Source organism: Hyla sarda, chromosome 2 (genome assembly GCF_029499605.1).
Source record: "Hyla sarda isolate aHylSar1 chromosome 2, aHylSar1.hap1, whole genome shotgun sequence".
Lineage (NCBI taxonomy): Eukaryota > Metazoa > Chordata > Amphibia > Anura > Hylidae > Hyla > Hyla sarda.
The window spans coordinates 86426106-86449508 of record NC_079190.1 but is presented as its reverse complement, the minus strand read 5'-3'; the positions used below and the strand labels follow the sequence as shown (position 1 = coordinate 86449508).

The 23403-nt window shown below is 44.1% G+C and overlaps 1 protein-coding gene across 9 annotated transcripts in view; it reads left to right on the top strand.

Moving 5' to 3' along the window:
* Positions 1–356: 356 nt before the first annotated feature.
* The window catches only part of BAZ2A (bromodomain adjacent to zinc finger domain 2A), a 97684-nt gene continuing 74637 nt past the window's right edge, over positions 357–23403 (top strand). For 6 of the 9 annotated variants that reach the window (XR_008889637.1, XR_008889635.1, XR_008889636.1 and 3 more), the window contains exons 1-2: positions 14723–14874; positions 22317–22454. Coding sequence is in view for 5 of the 9 variants with exons in the window: in XM_056562415.1 (XP_056418390.1) it covers positions 22319–22454 (136 nt within the window). In the remaining 4 variants the exon portion in view is untranslated. Of the gene's footprint in view, positions 485–14722; positions 14885–22072; positions 22093–22316; positions 22455–23403 lie in introns of those variants that run through there. The other 3 variants (XM_056562411.1, XM_056562410.1, XM_056562412.1) reach the window with 3 other exon arrangements.

Sequence of the window (23403 nt, the reverse complement as noted above, 5' to 3'; positions counted from 1 at the left end):
CCTCGGCATACTCTGGAAAGTGCTAGAAACTTTAAAATTCTTCAAGATTTTTTTGTTAAAATCGGATGAAATCTTCTGCCATACGATTTTTGGATACGATTTTAAATCGGATGCCAAACAAATATTCAGATTACAATTGTATACGATTTCAGGTAATCCGATTTTGTCTGATTTTACTGTCTGTTAATCAGATGGTAAAATCATCAACTGAACCAGGCCTTTATGTTATTGCTATTTTATATAACGTTGCATCCTCCAGCTCCTCAATGATGAAAACGGATCCTGCGTCTTTAAATAATTCATGTTAATCTAGCTGCTGGATGGAAATGATGGGCAGTGAATACAGTGACATCAGCAGCAAAGCAATATCAGCCACCTGCTTCCAGCGAGAGAGACTCATACACAGAGAGGGTGGAGGGAGAGCCCAAGCTACACCTCCTCTTTAACTCCTTATTACTCCTGAGGACCAAGGCAGGACATCCAGGTGAGTGACCTGCCCTGCAGACACCTCTCTGATCCCTCGCTCCTCCAGTACTGACCCTTCTCATACAAGACTTTGCAGTAAGCTCCTGCCTCATTTCCTGCAGCTGTCGGAGCAGCTGGTGACTATTGGGTCTCAGAGGCCTCAGCTTACAGCCTAGAGCAGTGTTTCCCAACGAGGGTGCCTCCAGCTGTGGCCAAACTACAACTTCCAGCATGCCCAGACAGCCGAAGGCTGTCCAGGCATGCTGGGAGTTGTAGTTTGGCCACAGCTGGAGGCACCTTCATTGGGAAACACTGGCCTAGAGCCAGATCTTACATCTACCTATGTGATGCAGCACTCTTCATTGCTTATCTGATGTAGCAGGGTATCATTGTATCAGTGCAGGCTTGGCAATATGGGTCAAGCCAAGTTACCTTGCAAGAGAACCACCTGGTCTCCTACCCTATAGAAGTTTAGTTACCATTCTAACAGCAGCGTTGTCACTTCCATCCAGTTAACCTTTAAAGTGTAGCTCCCACCATCCTTTTTTTTTTCTGTCCCTGCCTATTGCCCATCTATCCCTAACCCCCTCCCTACTTTAAATTTTTTTTTTAACTATATCAAAAATGCTTTTTTGTCTGCCTGGTAGTGTGCTCACTACCAGGCAGACTTCACCAGCAGGCACAATGTCACTGATGCCTGCTGGGGGGGGCCGACTTCTGCCCTTAGTTTATCTACACAGGGTGCCTCCAGCTGTTTCACCACTACAACTACCAGCTTGCCCTGACACCTATTAGCTGTCAGGGCATGCTGGGAGTTGTAGTAGTAAAACAGCTGGAGGCACCATGTTGAAAATAATAAGTCAGGGCCATGGGCGCGGCGCTACGCCGCCCCCCACCTCCGTGTTAAATCCCCGAACCCAGCTCTCCCCCAACCCCAATGTTAAAACCCCAATCCCCCTAAACATATCTCCCCTAAACATACTTACATGCCGCAGAGTCCTGCAGCAGCAGCGGCAACATGTGCGGGAGGAGTGGCCAATGCGCTCGCTCCCGCCTGTCTGATTGACAGGCAGGGAGCGAGCGCAGGCTGAATGAATTCGGACCGATTGCCCGGCCGGCATCGGTCCGCATTCAGGCGTGACATCACGCCAGCCTGCAGCCGGCCACTAGAAGAGAGACCCCTAGTGGCCGGTTTTCAAACGTAAATTTAAAGGGTTTAATTAAAAAAAAAAATAATAATGAACATATATTAGAGATATGTTGTAGTACATATGTACTACAACATATCAAAAAAAAATGTTGATGACATTGCCCATTCAAGGGGCTGGGTAGCAATGATATAAACCAGAGGCTCATATATAAGATAGATAATAAGATGAGCTATGCAGTCTATTAATATGAACCATATATCAATGCACAACATAAGATAGTGAAGATAAATCCGAAACATTGACACTCATACAACAATTACAATTGCTTTTTTTTTTTTTTATTATTGTTAAAGGGGTACTCCTGTGATAAACTATTTTTTTTTAATCAACTAGTTCCAGAAAGTTAAACAGATTTGTAAATGACTTAAATTAAAAAATCTTTATCCTTCCAGTACTTATTAGCGGCTGTATATTACAGAGAAAGTTCTTTTGTTTTTGGATTTCTTTTTTTTTTCTGTCCACAGTGCTCTCTGCTGACTCCTCTGTCTGTATCAGGAACTGTCAAGAGCAGGATAGGTTTGCTATGGGTATTTGCTCCTGTTCTGGACAGTTCCTGATACAGACAGAGGTGTCAGCAGAGAGCACTGTGGTCAGAAAAAAAATGAAATCCAAAAAGAAAAGAACTTTCTCTGTAGTATATGGTAGCTAATAAATACTGGAAGGATAAAGATTTTTTAATAGAAGTAATTTACAAATCTGTTTAACTTTCTGGCACCAGTTGATAAAAAAAAAAAAATATTCTCCCCCGGAGTACCCCTTTAAAGTAATATAACTTTCTAGACCGGCCTTAGTAACTTCTCAAGCAGGACATGATCCATAGCATAGACCTTAGGCTAGGTTCACACTGCTTTTAGTGCTTCTGTCACAGGTATCCACAGTCATCCCGCTGAGAATGGGATGCTGATATAGACTGGTGGAGTTCAGCAGATGCCATTCAGTTCATTGAGCAGTATACGCTATTTTAAAAGGACTGGACAATGTACCAATCCATTCTTTTGAGTCTGCCTAAAATAACGTATATGGCCCGAACGGATTCACTAGTTGACTCAGTTTGGGCTGTTGAAATGAATGGCATCCTCTGCTCTCCTCCACAGTATATGTCAGCATCCAGTGATGGAAGCAAACACTAAAAAATATTTCCATTATGACTGACCATTATGTTGGTACCACTCCTGGTTTTGGAATTTATCACAGCTGTATGCCAGTTTTCTGGCATACAAGCGTTGCACATTTTTGTGCAAGCTACATTTTGCGCAGCATATTTCAATTTTACAAAAAAGAAGCAGGGCATAGCAGCAAGTGGCGTTACCTCCAGCAGCAGAGCAGATTTATCATAACTTATGCCAGAAATTGGTGTAAGTTATGTCTACTTGGGATAGATTTCTTAGTCTGGTGTGTGGACTGTGCGTAAGATGTGCCAAATTTATAAAGAGACTTGTGCTTATTAAAGTGTACATCCCACGATGGTCCCAGCGGCAGGATATCTGTTAACAATCCGCAGCAACTTCTGAGCCCGAGACTTGCCCAAGATTCACATGATCTGGCGATGTATTTGCCTGAAGTCTTATAGACTTCCATGGGAATCAAGGCGAATATGTTTCCAGATCGCAATAGTCTGGGGCTCAGACATTGCCACAAATTTTAAACAGATATCCTGCCATCGGAACATCATTAGAGGTACACTTTTTAATAAATCTGCCACATCTTAAAGGGAATTTGTCAACAGATTTTACTATACATAACACGTGGCAACGTGATATATGGAAAAATCGTCTTCCTGACCAATCCCGGGAGATGTTCCTGCCCGCAGGGATGGGGAGGATGCGTTAATTTCTTAACTTTAATTTGTTTCCCCTTAGTCCTAACAGCAGCATAAGTGGGGATTTATCTGCCCCTGTGAACTTGCAGGACAGACGGAATGTTAATAAAATCATGCAATTAAAATAGTAATTAAACATTAATTAGCCCCCACCTCCTACCTATAAGAGGGGATAATCCACCAACGACAGTGTGTTATATAACTATTAAAACAAACATAAAAAGGGAGGGACATTTGTGTGCTGCTGTTAAGACTAAGGGAAAACAAATTAACGTTAAGAAATTAACGCTTCCCTTACATCCTAACCAGCAGCACAAGTGGGGACTTTGCAAGAAGTTGTCCTATTGGGTAGGGACTTCCGGCTGAATGGAAAACAGAACAGACTGCACCAAGGCAGTGTCTTCCAAACAAAAATCACAAAAGTAGAGTGTAAGCTTCCAGGAGGCCACAGAACAAAGGTTAGAATATGTATAAGGCAGCCTATGGAGGCTGTACAGTCTGTCCATCAGTCCGACAGAAAGAAAAAAACACACTGTTGTTGGGAAAGTATCCCCTCTTATAGGTAGGAGGTGGGAGCTAATTAGTGATTAATTACTCTTTTACTTGCTTGACTTCATTAACATTCTGTCTGTCCCACCAGTTCACAGGGACAGAAAAAAAAAAAAAAAGGAAATGATGTTTGAAAGTCTCCTCCACCTGCCCTGTAAGTAGTCCCCTGGGCGGGGAGCTATAATCACCTAGTCCTGTCTGTTCCAGCTGTAATCACGCCCTTTCAGCGCGGTCATGGCCCTTGTCATCACTCTGCAGTGTTGCGGGCTGTCAATCACGTTGAGGGGGAGTGATTACAGCTGGAGAAGACGGGACTAGGTGAGTATAGCTCCCCTCCCAGGGGACTACTTATTGGGCCGGCAGGGGACACTTTTAAACTATATATCCTCACCATCCCTGTCTCCCGGGGATGGTGAGGAAGAAGGTTTTACCATATATAACCTGTTGCCACACTTTATATATGGTAAAATATGATGACAGGTTCCCTTTACACTGTAGACTGTTAAGAAGGTGTCTTACTAAATCCCTTCCAATGTGTAGACCCAGACTTAGTCTTTTAATATTGGCCATTATTTTGAAAAAGATTCACGCTGCCTGGCAATAAAAAGCATCAGTTTTAAACCACAATCTTAAAGGGGCGTTCTATCCAAAGGATTTTTAATCGAGGGGGGCCCGCCGATGGGACCCCCGTGATCTCTGTGCAGCACCCGCATTCTAGGCAGAGCTGCTTCTCCAGTCTCAGAAACCTCTGTGTTGACTGGAGACCTTACGCCACTCCCCCTCGTGACATCACGCCACGCCCCCTCCATTCTTGTCTATGGGAGGGGGCGTGACGGCCATCACGCCCCCTCCCATGGACATGAATGGAGGGGGACTGGGGTGACATCACGTCTCCAGTCCCGGAAACAAAGAGGTTTCTGAGACTGGAATAGCAGCCATCATCAGCAGCAGCTGCACGGAGATCGCAAGCGGTGGGCCCCCTGCAATCAGACATTTATAAGATGTCTTTGGCCGGAATACCCCTTTAAGATTGGATGGTAGTACATAGCATATAATATAGGTGATGCCTGTGATTTATTGTAAGGCTCTGAACATTTCCCTGACCGATTATAAAAACAGCAGAAAAGCAGACATCAGATACCTAAAAAATCTAGAGGCCCCCAGAAAGGATGAGGGGAACGTGGGCTTCAAATGTACCTCACAGCCAGCCTTAAGCTTAAGTGACGGTTTTACTCTCTATGAGGAACAAGCCAGAAAGCCCAGGTTGTTTTTATAATATCTTATTTCTCTAAAGGAAACCACAGAATCTGTAGCATTGTACTCTGGAATAAAGATGTCAGATCTTCAGTTTCCTGCATTTATCAAGGATTGTAAAGGGTGCAGGAGCCCCAGGGCTGTAGGATGGGCCAAGCCCAGTATCCAGAGAGCTGTCTGTGTGAGGCTTATGATGTCGGTATAAAACTAAAATAAAACACTGGCAGCTTGTGAATGAAAACAGGTTTAGTCTATTCTAGTTTTTGCCTGAGCTTGTGAGCTTGGCAAGGAGGGGAGTGAGGGGACTGGGAGGAAGGAGCACAGACTGATCCGTGACCAAAGATAAGGGCTGGATGGGAAGTCTCTGTATTTATACACGAGATATATATACGTGTATGTGTGTGTGTACATATATATATATACTCCAGTGAGGCTCTCAGCTTCAGTGCTAAATTATTATTGACAAGAGGTATGTATGTAAAGATGAACATCACGAGGAAACAGGCCACAGACAGGGGCAGAGCTCGCTTTAGTGATTCTACAATATTAATTTACAATATAACACGATATGTTGAAGATCGTAGGTTGCTACAATACCTTTCTAAAAATAAATGAATATGTAGAGCCATAAACTACTCGCTCTGGTGTCATACAGCGGTGACTGAAATCCCCCTAAGGGTAGGGTCACACGTGCCGTATTTTGCAGCTGATTTTGTTACACAATGACTTCAATGGATAGGAAAATACACAGCAGAAAATGTGCAGCTAAATACGACACGTGTGACCCTACTCTAAGGGTACGTTCACACGCAAGGATTTTTTAGCGGGTTTTCTGCTGCGTATTTGAAAGTGGGCGGGCTCTTCTCGGCTGTCCGCAGCATATTCTCTGCAGCGGAATTTACGCTGTGGAAAATCCACCACAGTCCTTACTGACTTCAATGGGGCTTGCGGCGGATTTTCTGCTGCGGACAGCCCAGAAGAGCCCACTCACTTTCAAATACGCAGCAGAAAACCCGCTAAATAATCTGCGCGTGTGAACGTACCCTAAGGCAACATTGTGTCACTCACATACGGTGGTTACAATATGGTGTCCTTATTTGTTTCTATTTCTGATCTTAGGTTTCTATTATCTGATCGTAATTTTTATTATTTAATTTTTTGTACATTATTTTGGTGACAGCCATCTTGCCTGAGCTGGTTTTAACAGCACAAAATCATATACTTTACAGCAAAAGCCTCATTGACATAGGCACATTCTTTGTCCGGACACGGAAAATGTGCCTGTGTGCACCGAGCCGCAGAATCCCGTTGAAGAAATTTATACAGATTTGTAAATTACTTCTATTCAAAAATCTTAATCCTTCCAGTACTTATCAGCTGCTGTATGCTCCACAGGACGTTGTGTAGTTCTTTCCAGTCTGACCACAAGTTCTCTCTGCTGACACCTCTGTTCATCTCAGGAGGATTAAAAGACAGTTATCTTGGTAACGCAGGTTGCATGACCTGAATACAAAGATACAAGGTTGTACTAGTCACTCCGTATGCTGTATAGGGCTCTTCTAGTTTTCAGGGCTCAAAAATACAGATTTCCTTTAATAATAGTTGCCAAGAGCACCTAATAAATGATAAGAGACGTCTTGTTCATCACAACTACATAGTTTCAAGAATTTGAGCTGAAAACCACTGTGCTCTTATACATGTTTTGTCACATCTATAGAAATAGGCACTTGGCATTATGTATGTCTTTACAATAACTGAAGATGGTGTATACCAGTGGTCTTCAACCTGCGGACCTCCAGATGTTGCAAAACTACAACTCCCAGCATGCCCGGACAGCCGTTGGCTGTCCGGGCATGCTGGGAGTTGTAGTTTTGCAACATCTGGAGGTCCGCAGGTTGAAGACCACTGGTGTATACAGTGTCTGTGATCACTTAAAGGGGTACTCCGGTGAAAACCTTTTTTCTTTTAAATCAACTGGTGCCAGAAAGTTAAACATATTTGTAAATTACTTCTATTAAAAAATCTTAATCCTTTCCAGTACTTATTAGCTGCTGAATGCTGCAGAGGAAATTCCTTTCTTTTTGGAACACTGATGACATCATTAGCTCAGTGCTCTCTGCTGACATCTCTGTCCATTTTAGCAACTGTGCTAAGGGCAGCATGGTGGCTTAGTGGTTAGCACTGCTGCCTTGCAGTGCTGGGGCCTTGGGTTAAAATCCCACTAAGGACAACAATAAATAAAGACTTATTATTATTATTATTATTATTATAACGTCAGCAAAGAGCACTGTGCTCGTGATGTCATCAGAGAGCATTCCAAAAAGAAAAGAATTTCCTCTGTAATATTCAGCAGCCAATAAGTACAGGAAGGATTAAGATTTTTTAATAGAAGTAATTTACAAATCTGTTTAACTTTCCAGAGCCAGTTGATTTAAAAGAAAAAAGGTTTTCACCGGAGCACCCCTTTAATGGGTTACTCCACTCCCCAGCGTCTGGAACATTGAGTTCCGAACGCTGTGTGCGGGCTTCCATGTTCACGTCCGCCCCCTTGTGATGTCACGCCCCCTCCCATAGACTTGCATAGAGGGGGCGGGACGTGGCATCACATGATGGGGCGTGATGTCATGAGGGGGCGGGCGTGAACCCGGAAGCCCGCACACAGCGTTCGGAACTCAATGTTCCGGTCGCCGGGGAGCGGAGTCACCCTATAAACTGCATTGCGTCAGATTAGATGTGTGCCTTGATGTACCTGCAGCTGGTGACCTGAGAAGGTAGATCAGTGGTTCCCAACCAGTGTGCTTCCAGATGCTGCAAAATTACAGCTCCCAGCATGCCCGGACAACCATGTTGGGAGTTGCAGTTTTGCAACAGTTGGAGGCACACTGGTTGGGAAACATTGAGGAAGACCTTCTTAATGTGGAGCCCGGCAGTAGGGGGCATTATGGTGGAGATTTATCAAAACCTGTCCAGAGGAAAAGTTGCCCAGTTGCCCATAGCAACCAATCAGATTGTTTCTTTCATTTTTAACAAGGCCTCTGTAAAATGAAAGAAGCGATCTGATTGGTTGCTATGGGCAACTGGGCAACTTTTCCTTTGCACAGGTTTTGATAAGTCTCCCCTATATCACTAAACTATCTCTTCCTCCAGAACCAGGCTGATGGTACAGACCAAGGGAGGTGGGATGAGCTTTATTTAATTATAAAGTTCCCCATCCATAATCTGCTCTCCTACTTTAGGGCAATTTTACATGTAGGGATTTTGCATGTAATATGGAAATTTCTGATCCTATTATAGTGTATAATATAATGTAATGTGTAAATGTTCACCAGCAATGGGTTCTGACCATATATTGTAAAAATCTCTTTAACAAGAAAAAAGGGATTTTCCTTGTAAGGCCACGTTCGCACAGCAGAATTTCTGCATGTCAGCATCAATTCCGCGTCCGCATTCATTTTGGCAGAATTCCGCATATTTCCTGCATTTGCGGAATTGATGCAGAATTTGTGCAGAATTTCCAGATGCTTTCTGCATGATTCCGCAGCACAGTTTTAAAAAGGTGGCCTTTTTAGGCTAAGTTTACACTTCTGGAATGTCCGCATAGAAAATCTCCGTGCGGACATTCCGGAGACTAGGACCGCACAAGAATGCGCTATCTCATAGATGGCTATGCATTCCGTGCGGAGACCACAGAAAGAATGAACAGGTTCATTCTTTCTGCTAAGGCTGTTTCCACTTGGTTTTTTTGTGGCCCCAAAAAATGCAAGAAAAAAACACCCGAAAAAACGCCACAGCATTTTCCTGTGTTTGGCGTTTTTTTCTTGCGTTTTTTTGCATTTGAGTGGAAATTGCATTTTTGGCCCCTTTGGCATTTTTTTTGGTACCCAAAATTTGTTGGGTACCAAAAAAAAAAAATGGGACGGGAAAAAATTTATTTAACGAAATTTATATTTTTTATAATTACATTTTTATTAATTTTTTATAAAGTGTGAGTGTTTCACTATTTTTCATTTTTTAGGTAGTACTACTACTCCCAGTATGGAACAGACTGTTCCATGATGGGAGTTTTAGTACCTGTACTAATAGACATGTCGCCCCCGGGTGTCAGTCGTGACACCCGATGCGATCGTCCGTAAAATAGCAGAGATGCGGAGCGGCTCTATACAGCGCTCACATCTCTGCTCTGTACTCTGGCCAGTGATGTGAATAGAACATCACTCATTTATATTTTCCGCCCAGACTGGTGATTGGCCGGATTGGTGGCAGCCAATCACAGCTCTGAGGGAAATATGAATGAGTGATGTTCTATTCATATCAATGGTCGGAGTATAGTGCAGAGATGCGGAGCGCTGGATAAAGCCGCTCCACATCTCTGTAATAGATAGGACAATCACATTGGGTGTCAGGAGTGATACCCATTGTGATCTGTACTTAACTGCAGGTACTACTACTCCCAACATGGAGCACACTTCTGACACCTGTTGCGATCTGTCTATTAATGCAGGTACTACAGCTCCCATCATTGAGCAGAGTGTGTTAATACCTGCAGTTAAGGAAAGATCACAACATAACATATAGATGCGGGCGACCACTCTTCTATGGTCCCTTACACTCCTGTATATATACACATATTCATATTTCCCGCAGAGAGCTGGAACCATCTGGCCAATCACAGCTCTCTGTGGGAAATATGAATGTGTATATATATGGCAGTGCAGGGGACCATAGACCACATAGGACCACATAAATTGATCCCTGTTTTAAAAATTAATAAAAATTTTGTTATAAAAAAGATAAATTTCGCTAAGTACAATTTTTTCCTTCACTACTGTATCTTTTTATAATTTTTTTTAATGGTACCCTACTAAATTGTATTAAAAAAGGTATCTCCATCACTTTTTTGGATCGCTAAAGTCCAAAAAAGAATAAAAGCCGCCTGAAAAAATGTTAAAACCCACATGTCGTTTTTCTTGCCGTTTTTTCAATCCCATAGACTTCTATGCGAGAAAAACGCCACGATTTCAGGCAAAAAAAGCCATTGGCTCAACATGCTGCTATTATGCAAAACCGCCAAGAAGCTAAAAAGAGTGAAAAAAAAACAAAAACGCCAAAAGGATAATAAAAATGCCAAACTGAAAAACGCCAAGTGGAAAAAGAATTTTTGCAATTTCTCATTGATTTACAGCTAACATCTATCCGCAGAGTTTTTTGGCCGAAAAAAACGCCAAGCGGCAGAATTGGTCTTTTTCTTGGCGCCGCCCCCCCCCCAAAATAAATTTTCCCTGCCAGATGTGCACAGCAGAATCCCGTTGAATTCATCGGGACCCTGCTGCTCTGGAATCTCCGGCAGCATTCCAATTCCGCATTTTGTGCAGAAATTCAAGCCCCATTGACTTCAATAGGATTCCGCAGCCAAAGATCCAGATATTTTTCTGGAGCGTGGAATCTTGGATTTCCGTATCACACATTCCGCAGCAGAAAGTCTGCTGTGTGAATGTCCTTGTAAGTAAATGGGCAATACATTTAGGCGGAATTCCGTGCAGAAAGATCTTGCAGAATTCCGTGCATAATGCCGCATTCACACGGCAGAGATTCTGCATGTCAGCATCAATTCTGTGTCCAAATTAATTTTGGCTTCAATTCTGCATCTGTCCAGCATTTTTGGAATTGATGCAGACTAAAGCTTAGTTAATTCCGCACAAATTCCGCATGCATTCCGCAATTTGTGCAGAAATTTAATCCCCATTGATTTCAATAGGATTTTGCAGCCGAAGTCCAGAAAACTATAATATTAGACTTATTTTTTTCTGGAGCGTGGAAAGCGGGATTTCCGCATCAAACATTCCGCAGCGGAAATTCTGCTGTGTGAATGACCTTGCGGAATCCCATTAAAGTGAATGAGCAATACATTTTGATGGAATTCCATGCAGGAAAATATGTGTGGAATTCCTTAGGCTCAATTCCGCACAAATTCCGTTTAGCAAAGTTTACTAAACGGAATTGCAGATTCATTTCTGTATCCTTAAAACACTAAATTCTGCCGAAATTCAAAGCCCCATTGAGTTTAATGAGATTCCGCCCACAATCCAGCAAAATTTAAAGGCAGGTCTTTAAATTTTGAGGAGTTTATGCAGCGGAAATTCCGCTCTGTGAATGGGTCAGCGGAATCCCATAAAACAATTTGGGGGGGGGGGGGGATGTATTAAAAACTGTGCAGAGGAAGAGTGGTGCAGTTGCCCATGGCAACCAATCAGATCGCTTCTTTCATTTTTAAATAGACCTGTGAAAAATGTAAGGAACAATCTGATTGGTTGTCATGGGCAGCTGCACCACTCTTCCTCTGCACAGGTTTTGATAAATCTTCCCCAATGTGCTTTTAATTTCGGCTTGATTTCCTGGCAGAATTCTTTTTTTGTGGAATTCCAACCGGAAATTCCGCTGTGTGAACATAGCCATAGAACATATGGTTAACAATTGTTACATTAACTATGGAATTTTTGTTTACATTTTTTTAATTTCCCAACACTCAGGGCGTGTTCACACAACTAAATTTCGAGCTGATCTGGATGCACAATCTGCACCGATTTCTGCATCCAAATCGGCATGCTTCCCTGAAATTCATCTCCCTTTCATTGTTCAAAAGTTATAAAATCTGCATGTTATAAATACCACACAGCAGATTTTTCATTGATGATTAACCCCTTAGGGACCAAGCCCATTTTGGCCTTAAAGGGGTACTCCGGTGAAAACCTTTTTTTTTTTTTTTTTACTTTTTTTTTTTTTTTTTTACTTTTTTTTTTTTAAATCAACTGGGGCCAGAAAGTTAAACAGATTTGTAAATTAACCATCGACAGCCGCTCCTAGTCTCCTTGCCAGGAGCAGCTCCCCCTCCCTGCACCCGGGTGTATTTTGATATTGTTTCTTATGGAACTCTGAAGACGCCAATAAAGCATACCCATTTTCTACGGCATGGTGAGTGCGGACATTATTTCCTTCTCCTTACTGCGATTTGTAAATTACTTCTATTAAAAAAAATCTTAATCCTTCCTGTACTTATTAGCTGCTGAATACTACAGCGGAAATGATTTTCTTTTTGAAACACAGAGCTGTCTGCTGAATCACGAGCACAGTTCTCTCTGCTGACATCTCTGTCCATTTTATGAACTGTCTAGAGTAAAAGGAAATCCCCATAGCAAACATATGCTGCTCTGGACAGTTCCTAAAATGGACAGAGATGTCAGCAGAGAGCACTGTGCTCATGATGTCAGCAGACAGTTCTGTGTTTCAAACAGAAAAGAATTTCCGCTGTAGTATTCAGCAGCCAATAAGTACAGGAAGATTTTTTAATAGAAGTAATTTACAAATATGTGCTCTCTGCTGACACCTCTGTCCATGTCAGGATCTGTCCAGAGCAGGACAGTTTTCTGACCCCTAACTTTTTTTTATTTTTCTGTATACAGGAGTGTATGAGGGCTCATTTTTGTGCTGTGATCTGTAGTTTTATTGGTACCATTTTGAGGAGACTTTTTGATCGATTTTTAGAATTTTTATTTTACAATATTTGATGTGGTAAAAATCTGTATTTTTGGTGTTTGATTTTTTTTATGTTTACATTGTTTACCGTGTGGGATCGTAAACATTATATTTTAATAGTTTGAACATTTATGCATGTGGCAATACCAAATATGTAATTTTTAATTTTCGTAAAATGGGAAAATGAGGGGATTTGATTTTTTATTAGGGGAGGGGGTTTTGTATAATTTTAGAAACTTTTTTATTTTCTTTTATTTTACACATATATTAAGTTCTTTTAGGGGACTATTATATGCAATAATTATATTGCATTTACTGTATAATTCTATGACTATGGCAGTATTGTGTGTACGGTACAGGACCCTGAAGAAGCTCCTGCCCTCTACATAGACCAGCGTTTCCCAACCAGGGTGCCTCCAGCTGTTGGAAAACTACAACCCCCAGCATGCCTGGACAGTTAACGGCTGTCCGGGTATGCTGGGAGTTGTAGTTTTGCAACAGCTGGAGGCACCCTGGTTGGGAAACACTGGCCTATGGCATATCATTACACAGTAAGATAGGTGATCCACTGATATAGTCTGGCTAAACAGGCTCCATCTTTGAATCGGTGATCGGGCTGCAAGGGGACCCTCCTCCGCCATTTTGGCTCACGGAACCCCTGTGATCATGTTGCGGGGGTTCTGTGAGCTCCACTGAGCTGCCGGCACCTTCACCTTTCACTTTAGACGCTGTGATCGCTTTGTAGTTTTGCTGGAGGCACCCTGGCTGAAAAACACCGGTCTGGCTGTAACCAGGCTGTCAGGGCATGCTGAGAGCTGTAGTTATGCAACAGCTGAAGTTACCTTGGTTAAAAAAAACACCAGTCTAGATGTGACTAGGCTGTCCTGGCATGCTGGGAAATGTAGTTTTACAAAGACTGGAGACATCCTGGATAAAAACAAACAAACAAACACTGGTTTAGATGTAACTAGGCTGTCTGGGCATGCTGGAAATTGTAGTTATGCAACAGCTGGAGGCACCCTGTTTGGGAAATGCCAGTTGAGATATAACTAGGCTGTCATGGCATGCTGGGAGTTGTAGTTTTACAAAGACTGGAGGCATCCTGGATAAAAAAACAAAAAACACTGGTTTAGATGTAACTAGGCTGTCCTGGCATGCTGGAAATTGTAGTTATGCAACAGCTGGAGGCACCCTGTTTGGGAAGCGCCAGTTGAGATATAACTAGGCTGTCATGGCATGCTGGGAGTTGTAGTTTTACAAAGACTGGAGGCATCCTGGATAAAAAAACAAAAAACACTGGTTTAGATGTAACTAGGCTGTCCTGGCATGCTGGAAATTGTAGTTATGCAACAGCTGGAGGCACCCTGTTTGGGAAGCGCCAGTTGAGATATAACTAGGCTGTCCTAGCATGCTGGGAGTTTGGTTGGGAAAAGTCTAGACCAGTGTTTCCCAAGCAGGGTGCCTCCAGCTGTTGCAAAACTACAACTCCCAGCATGCCCGGACAGCCGGTGGTTGACCGGGCATTCTGGGAGTTGTAGTTTTGCAACAGCTGGAGGCACCCTGGTTGGGAAACACTGGACTAGACATACGATTCTAAACGATTTTTTAAGTACCGGATAAACTACTTGACGGATGTAAAAATCGTGCGTGTGTGAACTGTCCCTTACAATACAAGTGCAGGTGATGTCAGGTAGAACTCAATGCTATGTACAATATTCTCCCCAGGGCAGACTGATATTTTGACACAATACAGGGCGCCATGATGATTTTACTCCCGTGTGGAGGTGACGGGACAGACGCTCCTCCCGTACATCCGCCGTAGACGGGACAGACACGCGAGGAGACAAGTTGTGAGTGTGCGGTGGTAACCGGCTCCTCTAGGACCCCGCGGCCTCCGCCAGCACTTCCTGCCTCGCTCTCACTCGCTCAGCTTCCAACCCCCGGAGCCGCGGCTTCGTCCTGCTACCTCCCCCAGGCCAGGCCGGGGACACCATGTGAGCACAGGCCGCGACCACAACCAATTACACCGCTCTCCGGCGGCTTCAGGTGAGCACAGGTAACCGGGGAGTACGGCGGGAGGAGCCGGGGCTGGAGGGGGCACGGTAGGCCCGGGTGACCTGGGAGCTGTGCCCTGTAGCGGACACTTCATCAAGTTCTTATTGTTGGGATGGAAGTGTCGGAGTTCGGGGCTGTATCCGGGCTGTGCGCAGTGTGCGGTACCGCTGCGGTTCTCTGGACACTGTTACATGGTGTGTACAGGCCGCTCCGTGTAATGTAATGGCCTCCTGATTAATAAGCGGTGACATTATTAATATGGCTGCTGTATAATGGGATAAGAGTGCAGGGCTGCGGTATAGTGTGAACACGGCTCTGATCCCTCCTGCAGTAATGTGATTGCAGCCTTTATCTCCATTTTATGATTGAATAGTTTCTCCTGTAATATGTGAGGAGTGATTCATACAAGAAGCAAATGGAGCTGAGCATTTAAATCCCAGGAAGGCGTCTATTGTTCCTCCGCCGGGTCCTGCTGCACTTTCTCAGGAGTTTGCAGCTTGTTCTTTGGGAATATTATTTTATTTTTTTAATACTTTTTGGGGGGTGACTGTACAGCTGTATGGCAGTATGGTGATCTACCACTGTTCTATTTTGTCAGATCAGGTACAGACCTAAAGATCACATCCTCCCCCTTCAAACTTTATTTTCTATATAACCTTTTCATCTGGACCACCTCCTGATGTTGCTAAACTACAACTCCCAACATGCTGGGACTGCTGTTGTCTGTCTTGCAACATCTAGACCTCCTCCAGATGTAAAAAAAAAAACTACAACTCCCAGCATGCCCAGAAAACCATTGGCGGTCTTTCAACATCTAGACCACCTCCAGATGTTGCAAAACTACAACTCCCAGCATGCCCGGACAACCATTGACTGTCTTACAACATCTAGACCACCTCCTGATGTTGCAAAACTACAACTCCCAGCATGCCCGGACAACCATTGACTGTCTTTCAACATCTAGGTAACTTCCAGATGTTGCAAAACTACAACTCCCAGCATGCCCGGACAACCATTGGCTGTCTTACAACATCTAGACCACCTCCTGATGTTGCAAAACTACAACTCCCAGCATGCCCGGACAACCATTGACTGTCTTACAACATCTAGACCACCTCCAGATGTTGCAAAACTACAACTCCCAGCATGCCCGGACAACCATTGACTGTCTTACAACATCTAGGTAACTTCCAGATGTTGCAAAACTACAACTCCCAGCATGCCCGGACAACCATTGACTGTCTTACAACATCTAGACCACCTCCAGATGTTGCAAAACTACAACTCCCAGCATGCCCGGACAACCATTGACTGTCTTACAACATCTAGGTAACTTCCAGATGTTGCAAAACTACAACTCCCAGCATGCCCGGACAACCATTGGCTGTCTTACAACATCTAGACCACCTCCAGATGTTGCAAAACTACAACTCCCAGCATGCCCGGACAACCATTGGCTGTCTTACAACATCTAGACCACCTCCAGATGTTGCAAAACTACAACTCCCAGCATGCCCGGACAACCATTGGCTGTCTTACAACATCTAGACCACCTCCAGATGTTGCAAAACTACAACTCCCAGCATGCCCGGACAGCCGTTGGCTGTCCGGGCATGCTGGGAGTTGTAGTTTTGCCATATCTGGAGGTCCACAGTTGGGAAACACTGCTCTAGACCAAATAAACACAAAGAGACTTTATCTTGGTTACAGTTTTCCCTAAGGCTGCGTTCACACATAGTATTTTAAGCCGAAACCAGGAGTGGTTTCAAAACCCAACTTTTTACCATTATAGTTTTTTCTGTATCAGATTCTCTACTGGTTTTCGGTGAAAATCCTATGGATCTCTTTTAACAGGCCTCCACACCGAAAACGTAGGGCAACCAATGCCATTTATTTCAGTGGCCCCAATGGAGTATGCTGGAGCATGCTGCATTATCTAGTCCACATAAAATAATAGCCCATTGAAACGAATGGCATCCATCGCCCTCTGATACAGTAAATGGCGGTATGCCGACTGAAAGGTCTGACGGAATCCCTAATTCAGTGTGGACCTAGCCTGAAGCAGTGTTTCCCAAGCAGGGTGCCTCCAGCTGTTGCAAAACTACAACTCTCTGTCCTAGCCTGCTGGGAGTTGTAGTTTGGCCACAGCTGGAGGTGCCCTGTTTGGGAAAAATACTCCTCTAAGGAAATCGACGACAAATTCTCTGTGCTGAGATTTCGGGGCAGAAATCCCTTAAAGGGGTACTCCGCCCCTAGACATCTTATCCTCTATCCAAAGGATAGGGGATAAGATGTCAGATCGCCGGGGTCCCGCTGCTGGGGACCCCGGGGATCGCTGCTGCAGCACCCCGCTATCATTACTGCGCAGAGCGAGATCGCTCTGCACGTGATGACGGGCAATACAGGGGCCGGAGCATCGTTACGTCACGGCTCCGCCCCTTGTGACGTCATGGCCTGCCCCCGTCAATACAAGTCTATGGGAGGGGGCCTGGCGGTCGTCATTAAGGCCAGGACATTAAGGGGACGGGCCGTGATGTCATGAGGGGCGGAGCCATGACGTCACGCTGCTCCGGCCCCTGTATCGCCCTTCATTACGCACAGAGTGAACTCGCTCTGTGCAGTAATGATGGCGGGGTGCCGCAGCGGCGATCCCGCGGGTCCCCAGCAGCGGGACCGTGGCGATCTAACATCTTATCCCCTATGTTTTGGATAGGGGATAAGATGCCAGGGGCGGAGTACCCCTTTAAAGGGGTTCTCCAGTACTTGCACATCTTTTCCACTTTCCAAAGGATAGGGGATAAGATGCCTGATCGCGGGAGTCCCGCCGCTGGGGACCCCCGGGATCATGCACGCGGCACCCCGTTTGTAATCAGTCCCTGGAGCGTGTTCGCTCCGGGTCTGATTACAGGTGACCACCGGGCCGGCGACGTGTGACGTCACGCTCCGCCCCTCAATGCAAGCTATCACGCCCCCTCCCGGCGGCTTGCATTGAGGGGCGGAGCGTGACGTCACACGGGGGCGGAGGTGTGACGTCACACGCCGCCCTGTGGTTGTCCGTAATCAGTCCCGGAGCGAACACACTCCGGGGACTGATTACAAACGGGGTACCGCGTGCATGATCCTGGGGGTCCCCAGCGGCGGGACCCCCGCGATCAGGCATCTTATCCCCTATCCTTTGGATAGGGGAAAAGATGTGTAAGCACCTGAGAAGCCCTTTAAGGACACTACAGTAATCACGAGCTGAGAAATGGGATTCCCCTGCACTGTGCACGCTACAGAATTTCACGGAACCCGTTCATATGATTTGGCAATGTCTGTGTGGTCCTAGCACCGATTTGGCATTACCTCTGGGCAGAGATTATGTAGTGTGCACAGACCCTTACTGCTCCGTGCTAAAATAAAGCGGAATTGGTGCAAAAATACAAAGTCACTTGGAGTCCATGGGATTTTACGTGTGGATTCCGCCTTAATAACTGACATGTCTGTTGTTGCGCCCGGTCTGCTTCAGAAATGTTTGAACGTGTGAACGCCAAGTTGTAGAAATCCTATTGAACTCAATGGGAGGCTTGTTTTAGGTACATTCCTGCTGATTTTCAGGCGCAGTCTACTCTACTTAAAATCAGCATCATTTCCGCCTAAAATGACTCTTTGTGCACAAGGCCTTTGGGTACTTTCACACAGGGACAAAATCGGCCCGCGTGAAGTGCCGCGGCTCTCGGAGCTCCCATAGACTCGGACAGATTGATACATTGGGGCCATGTACTGTAACAGGATGAGCACTTGTGTGATCATTACATCACCAGGACAGACTTGTGTACCCTGGAAGGAAGCAATGAAGGTTTCTATGAGATGATATGAAAGTGGAGATCTTTAAAGTATTTACACAGTATAGTGGAAGACGGTGTCATTTTTTATATGAGGAATAGCGTTAAGTTTTTTTTTTTTGTTTGGACCTTATAATCCGTGCCACGGGTCTTTTAGATCTGCCTGAGTAGATAATTGTAATGTGTATGTGGTCTGATGTGGTCTTCTATGTGTTGCACACCCCTGTTCAGTAATATTGTATTCCCTTTTGTTGTCTAGTAATCAGTATATACAGTACTATGACTAGAGATGAGCGAACTTACAGTAAATTCGATTCGTCACGAACTTCTCGGCTCGGCAGTTGATGACTTTTCCTGCGTAAATTAGTTCAGCCTTCAGGTGCTCCGGTGGGTTGGAAAAGGTGGATACATTCCTAGGAAAGAGTCTCCTAGGACTGTATCCACCTTTTCCAGCCCACCGGAGCACCGGAAAGCTGAACTAATTTATGCAGGATAAGCCATCAACTGCCGAGCCGAGAAGTTCGTGACGAATCGAATTTACTGTAAGTTCGCTCATCTCTAACCATGACCATCCTGTATATTTCTCTCATGTAGTACTGATGTATTTCGGGCTGCTGTTGCCCTTTGCAGTAGAGAGTGTGACTAGGGTTGTCGAGGGAATTCCTTACACCAGTGTTTCCCAACCAGGGTACCGCCAGCTGTTGCAAAACTACAACTCCCAGCATGCCCGGACAGCCGTTGGCTGTCCGGGCATGCTGGGAGTTGTAGTTTTGCAACAGCTGGAGGCACCCTGGTTGGGAAACACTGCCTTATGCAGCCACTGACTTCTTTTGACTCTCTGAACCATCGGCAGCGTGGTCAAATTGAGCCCTGAAGCTTTCATCGACTTCAGTATGAATACAGTGCTGAACCACGTATTGGATGGCTTCCATTGAAGTCAATTGGGGTGAGGTTTTCTAAGGGGACACTGAGAGAAGTTTTTTATATTTCTATGGGGTTTTTTTTTTCCGCCTTACACAATGGAATTAATTCACTGGACAACCCTTTTTAAAGAGTTATTTCAGGAAAAAACGTTATATATTTTTTTATATCAATTGGCTCCAGAAAGTTAAACAGATTTATAAATTCTATTAAAAAAATCTTGCACATGTAATAGAAAAAAAAAAAAGGGAGGAAGGGAGGGACAGACGGGGGCGCAACCTGTGCCGTTACTCTGATGGCAATCGATGCCGTAATGCAAATAGAACGGTGCTCACCTGGTGGTGTTGTACGCAGAGTACAACACCTTGTAGCGTATGTCACCCAATTGCAGGGTAGAGGACCGGGAGCTGCCGGAGGTAATCCCGTGTCGGAGGTTGTCTCTGACCGGTGCTGGATAGCTTGAGTTGTCCCGTGGAGGCAGGAGAAAAGATCCTCGTAGTGGCGCTCACTCGGTGGTTACTGGCAGTAGCCGGGAGAGGTATGTGAAGCCTCGGTCGGCAATAAGCGATAGCGGACAGGTGGAATAATAAATCAAAAGTTTTAATGGAGGGACTACGCGTTACGAGGGGCAAGACCCCCTCTTCATCAGGTCCAATCCTTAATCCTTCCAATAATTAACAGCTGCTGAAGTTAAGTTCTTTTCTGTCTGACGACAGTGCTCTCTGCTGACATCTCTGCTTGTCTCGGGAACTGCACACAGTAGAAAAGGTTTGCTATGGGGATTTGCTTCTACTGTACTCTGGACAGTTCCCGAGACAGGTGTCATCAGAGAGCACTTAGACAGAAAAGAACAACTCAACTTCCCCCTGAGGAAGCAGAGCAATTCTGCGAAACGGTCGTTGGGGTCAGGTATAGGTAGGATTTGGCACTTGATTTTCTTGTGTTAACATGTTGTTTGCCTGCATTCTCCTGTCAGGTCCATGCTTTATCTATATTGTGCTTCTTATATTTCTGGTATTCTATCCAGTATTATTGCTGCTAACTGTGACCTGTTTACCCTATTACCACTACATTGTATTGTCCTCTGTGCCTATCTACCTATATCGTGTATGTACCGGTGCTGTTTTGTGCATTTACATGTATGACCTTTTAACTATTTTTATCTGTTATATGTGAAATAAAGGCATTTTGTATTTTGCTGAATTATTCAGTGTTGGGCTTCTTTCACACTACAAAATTCTCAGTTTTTAAACATCTGTACGAAGATCCCTGTAAAAATCAGCAGTAACAAAATCCTATACGTCCGTTAGAAAATCCCATAATAGTCTATGGGATTTTCTAATATCCGTATGAATCCGTTATAGTCCGTTATTGATAACGGACGTTAGTTTGTTACGGAAGAAATAGTTCATGAGCTATTTCTTCCGTAACTATCTTCCGTAACAAACTAACGTCCGTTATCTATAACGGATTCATACGGATATTAGAAAATCCCATAGACTGTAATGGGATTTTCTAACGGACGTATAGGATTTTGTTACTGCCATTTTCAGCCGATTTTCACACGGATCTTCCTACGGATATTTAAAAACGGAGGATTTCGTAGTGTCGATTCGTCACGAACTTCTCGGCTCGGCAGTTGATGACTTTTACTGCATAAATTAGTTCAGCTTTCAGGTGCTCCGGTGGGCTGGAAAAGGTGGATACAGTCCTAGGAGACTCTTTTTTTCCTAGGACTGTATCCACCTTTTCCAGCCCACCGGAGCACCTGAAGGCTGAACTAATTTCCTGCAGGAAAAGGCATCAACTGCCGAGCCGAGAAATTCGTGACAAATCAAATTTACTGTAAGTTCGCTTATCTCTAAAAGAAGCCTTAGGTGCATTTGTTTATTAATAGGAGTTGCTTTCTATGTATGCACCTTATTCTACCAAGTTGTAGAAAAATTCTATCGGTGATATTACAGAAAAGAACAACTCAACTTCAGCAGCTCATAAGTACTGAAAGGATTAAGATTTTTTTAATAGGACCAGTTGATAGATAGATAGAGATATAGAGAGAGAGAGTTTTTTTCCTGGATGACCCCTTTAATTAATGTCTGTCCGTATTATAATACTTCCTAAATAGCTGATGTTGTAGATGATGGGAGTAGATTATGTATCAGCTGTGCTGGACCTCTAGCATGGTTTATAGTTTCTACATTAATGGGTCGGCGCTAGTTAATCTTTTTGCCCATATTTGGGGAGATTTATCAAAACCTGTGCAGAGGAAGAGTGGTGCAGTTGCCCATAGCAACCAATCAGATTGTTCTTTCATTTTCCACAGGCCTCTTCAGAGGCCTGTGGAAAATGAAAGAAGCAATCTGATTGGTTGCTATGGGCAACTGCACCACTCTTCCTCTGCACAGGTTTTGATAAATCTCCCCCATTGTCTTAATCTTCTTGCATTTTCTAGTGGAAGTATAAGGTCAGTATTGGTGCCTGCCTCCTTTTTATTGATTAATTTTGGGATTCCTAAACAGTAGATCACTTGGAGGTGCCATCGAGCGTGTCATTGGATCTCTCATGTTCTTCCATATAATAGTTACATTTATTGCTGAACAGTGTTGGTATTGTAATGTCTGATGTATTTACAAATCACTGCTTGGTTCTAGTTACTTTGTAGTCATTTTCTTTCTTTTTGCTTTGTAGACATGGAGACAAACAATCACTTTGGAAGCACTGGCCAGCCTCCATTATCCAGCGCCTCAGGACTGAAACAGCTGCCTCAATTGGTGGAACCAGTTTACACACATAATTCTCTTGTAATATTTCCTCAGCAAGCAAAAGGTGAACAAATATGTTAGTCTGTACAGTGGTCCCTCAAGTTACAATATTAATTGGTTCCAGGACCACCATTGTATGTTGAGACCAGAACTCTATGGAAACCTTGTAATTGGTTCTAAAGGCACCAAAATGTCATCCAAAAATAGAGAAAAAGTGAGGATTAAAGAAAAATAAGTAGATAACTAATATAGATAAAGCAAAACCTTACATATAAAAGTAAGAAAGATCTGCTGGGAGCTGTAAATCACTGTCTATTTCAGTGTTTCCCAACCAGAGTGCCTCCAGCTGTGGCAAAACTACAACTCCCAGCATGCCCAGACAGCCTTTGGCTGTCCGGGCATGCTGGGAGTTGTAGTTTTGGAACAGCTGGAGGCAACCTCTTTGGGAAACACTGGTCTATGTAGAGGACAGGAGCTTATTCAGGGTCCTGTACAGAACATGCAATGTCCTAAACAAAAAAAAAAATATGAAAATGAAGCCGCCCTTACCTGATGCCCAAAGGAGAAGCTAACCCTGGAACAGGTAAAGAGTACAGAACATGTAATACCTCCCTGTACTGTAGGGGGCGCTAACAGACACCAGTCAGTGCATGTACTTTAGGAATACGGGGGTTTTACCAGTGAAATATCCATTCTCATTGGTCGGTTCTTCCAGCCATTGACATGTTTCGCAGATTCCATAGCATTGTATGTTGAGTCTGGTTTCAAGTTACAATGGTCCATAAAAGAGCATTGTATGTTGAAACTTGTATGTTGAGGCCATTGTAAGTTGAGGGATCACTGTACTTAGCTTTCTAATGCATTCTAAATATGTGCATTTATACAAACCAAACCGTTCTAACATTAAAACCACTTGTGTTATATTATACAGGGCTTCCTTGTGCTTTCTTACCTATTAAGACTCCACATGACCTCTGAATGTGCCCTGTTGGTTTAAGAGAAAAAAAAGTGAT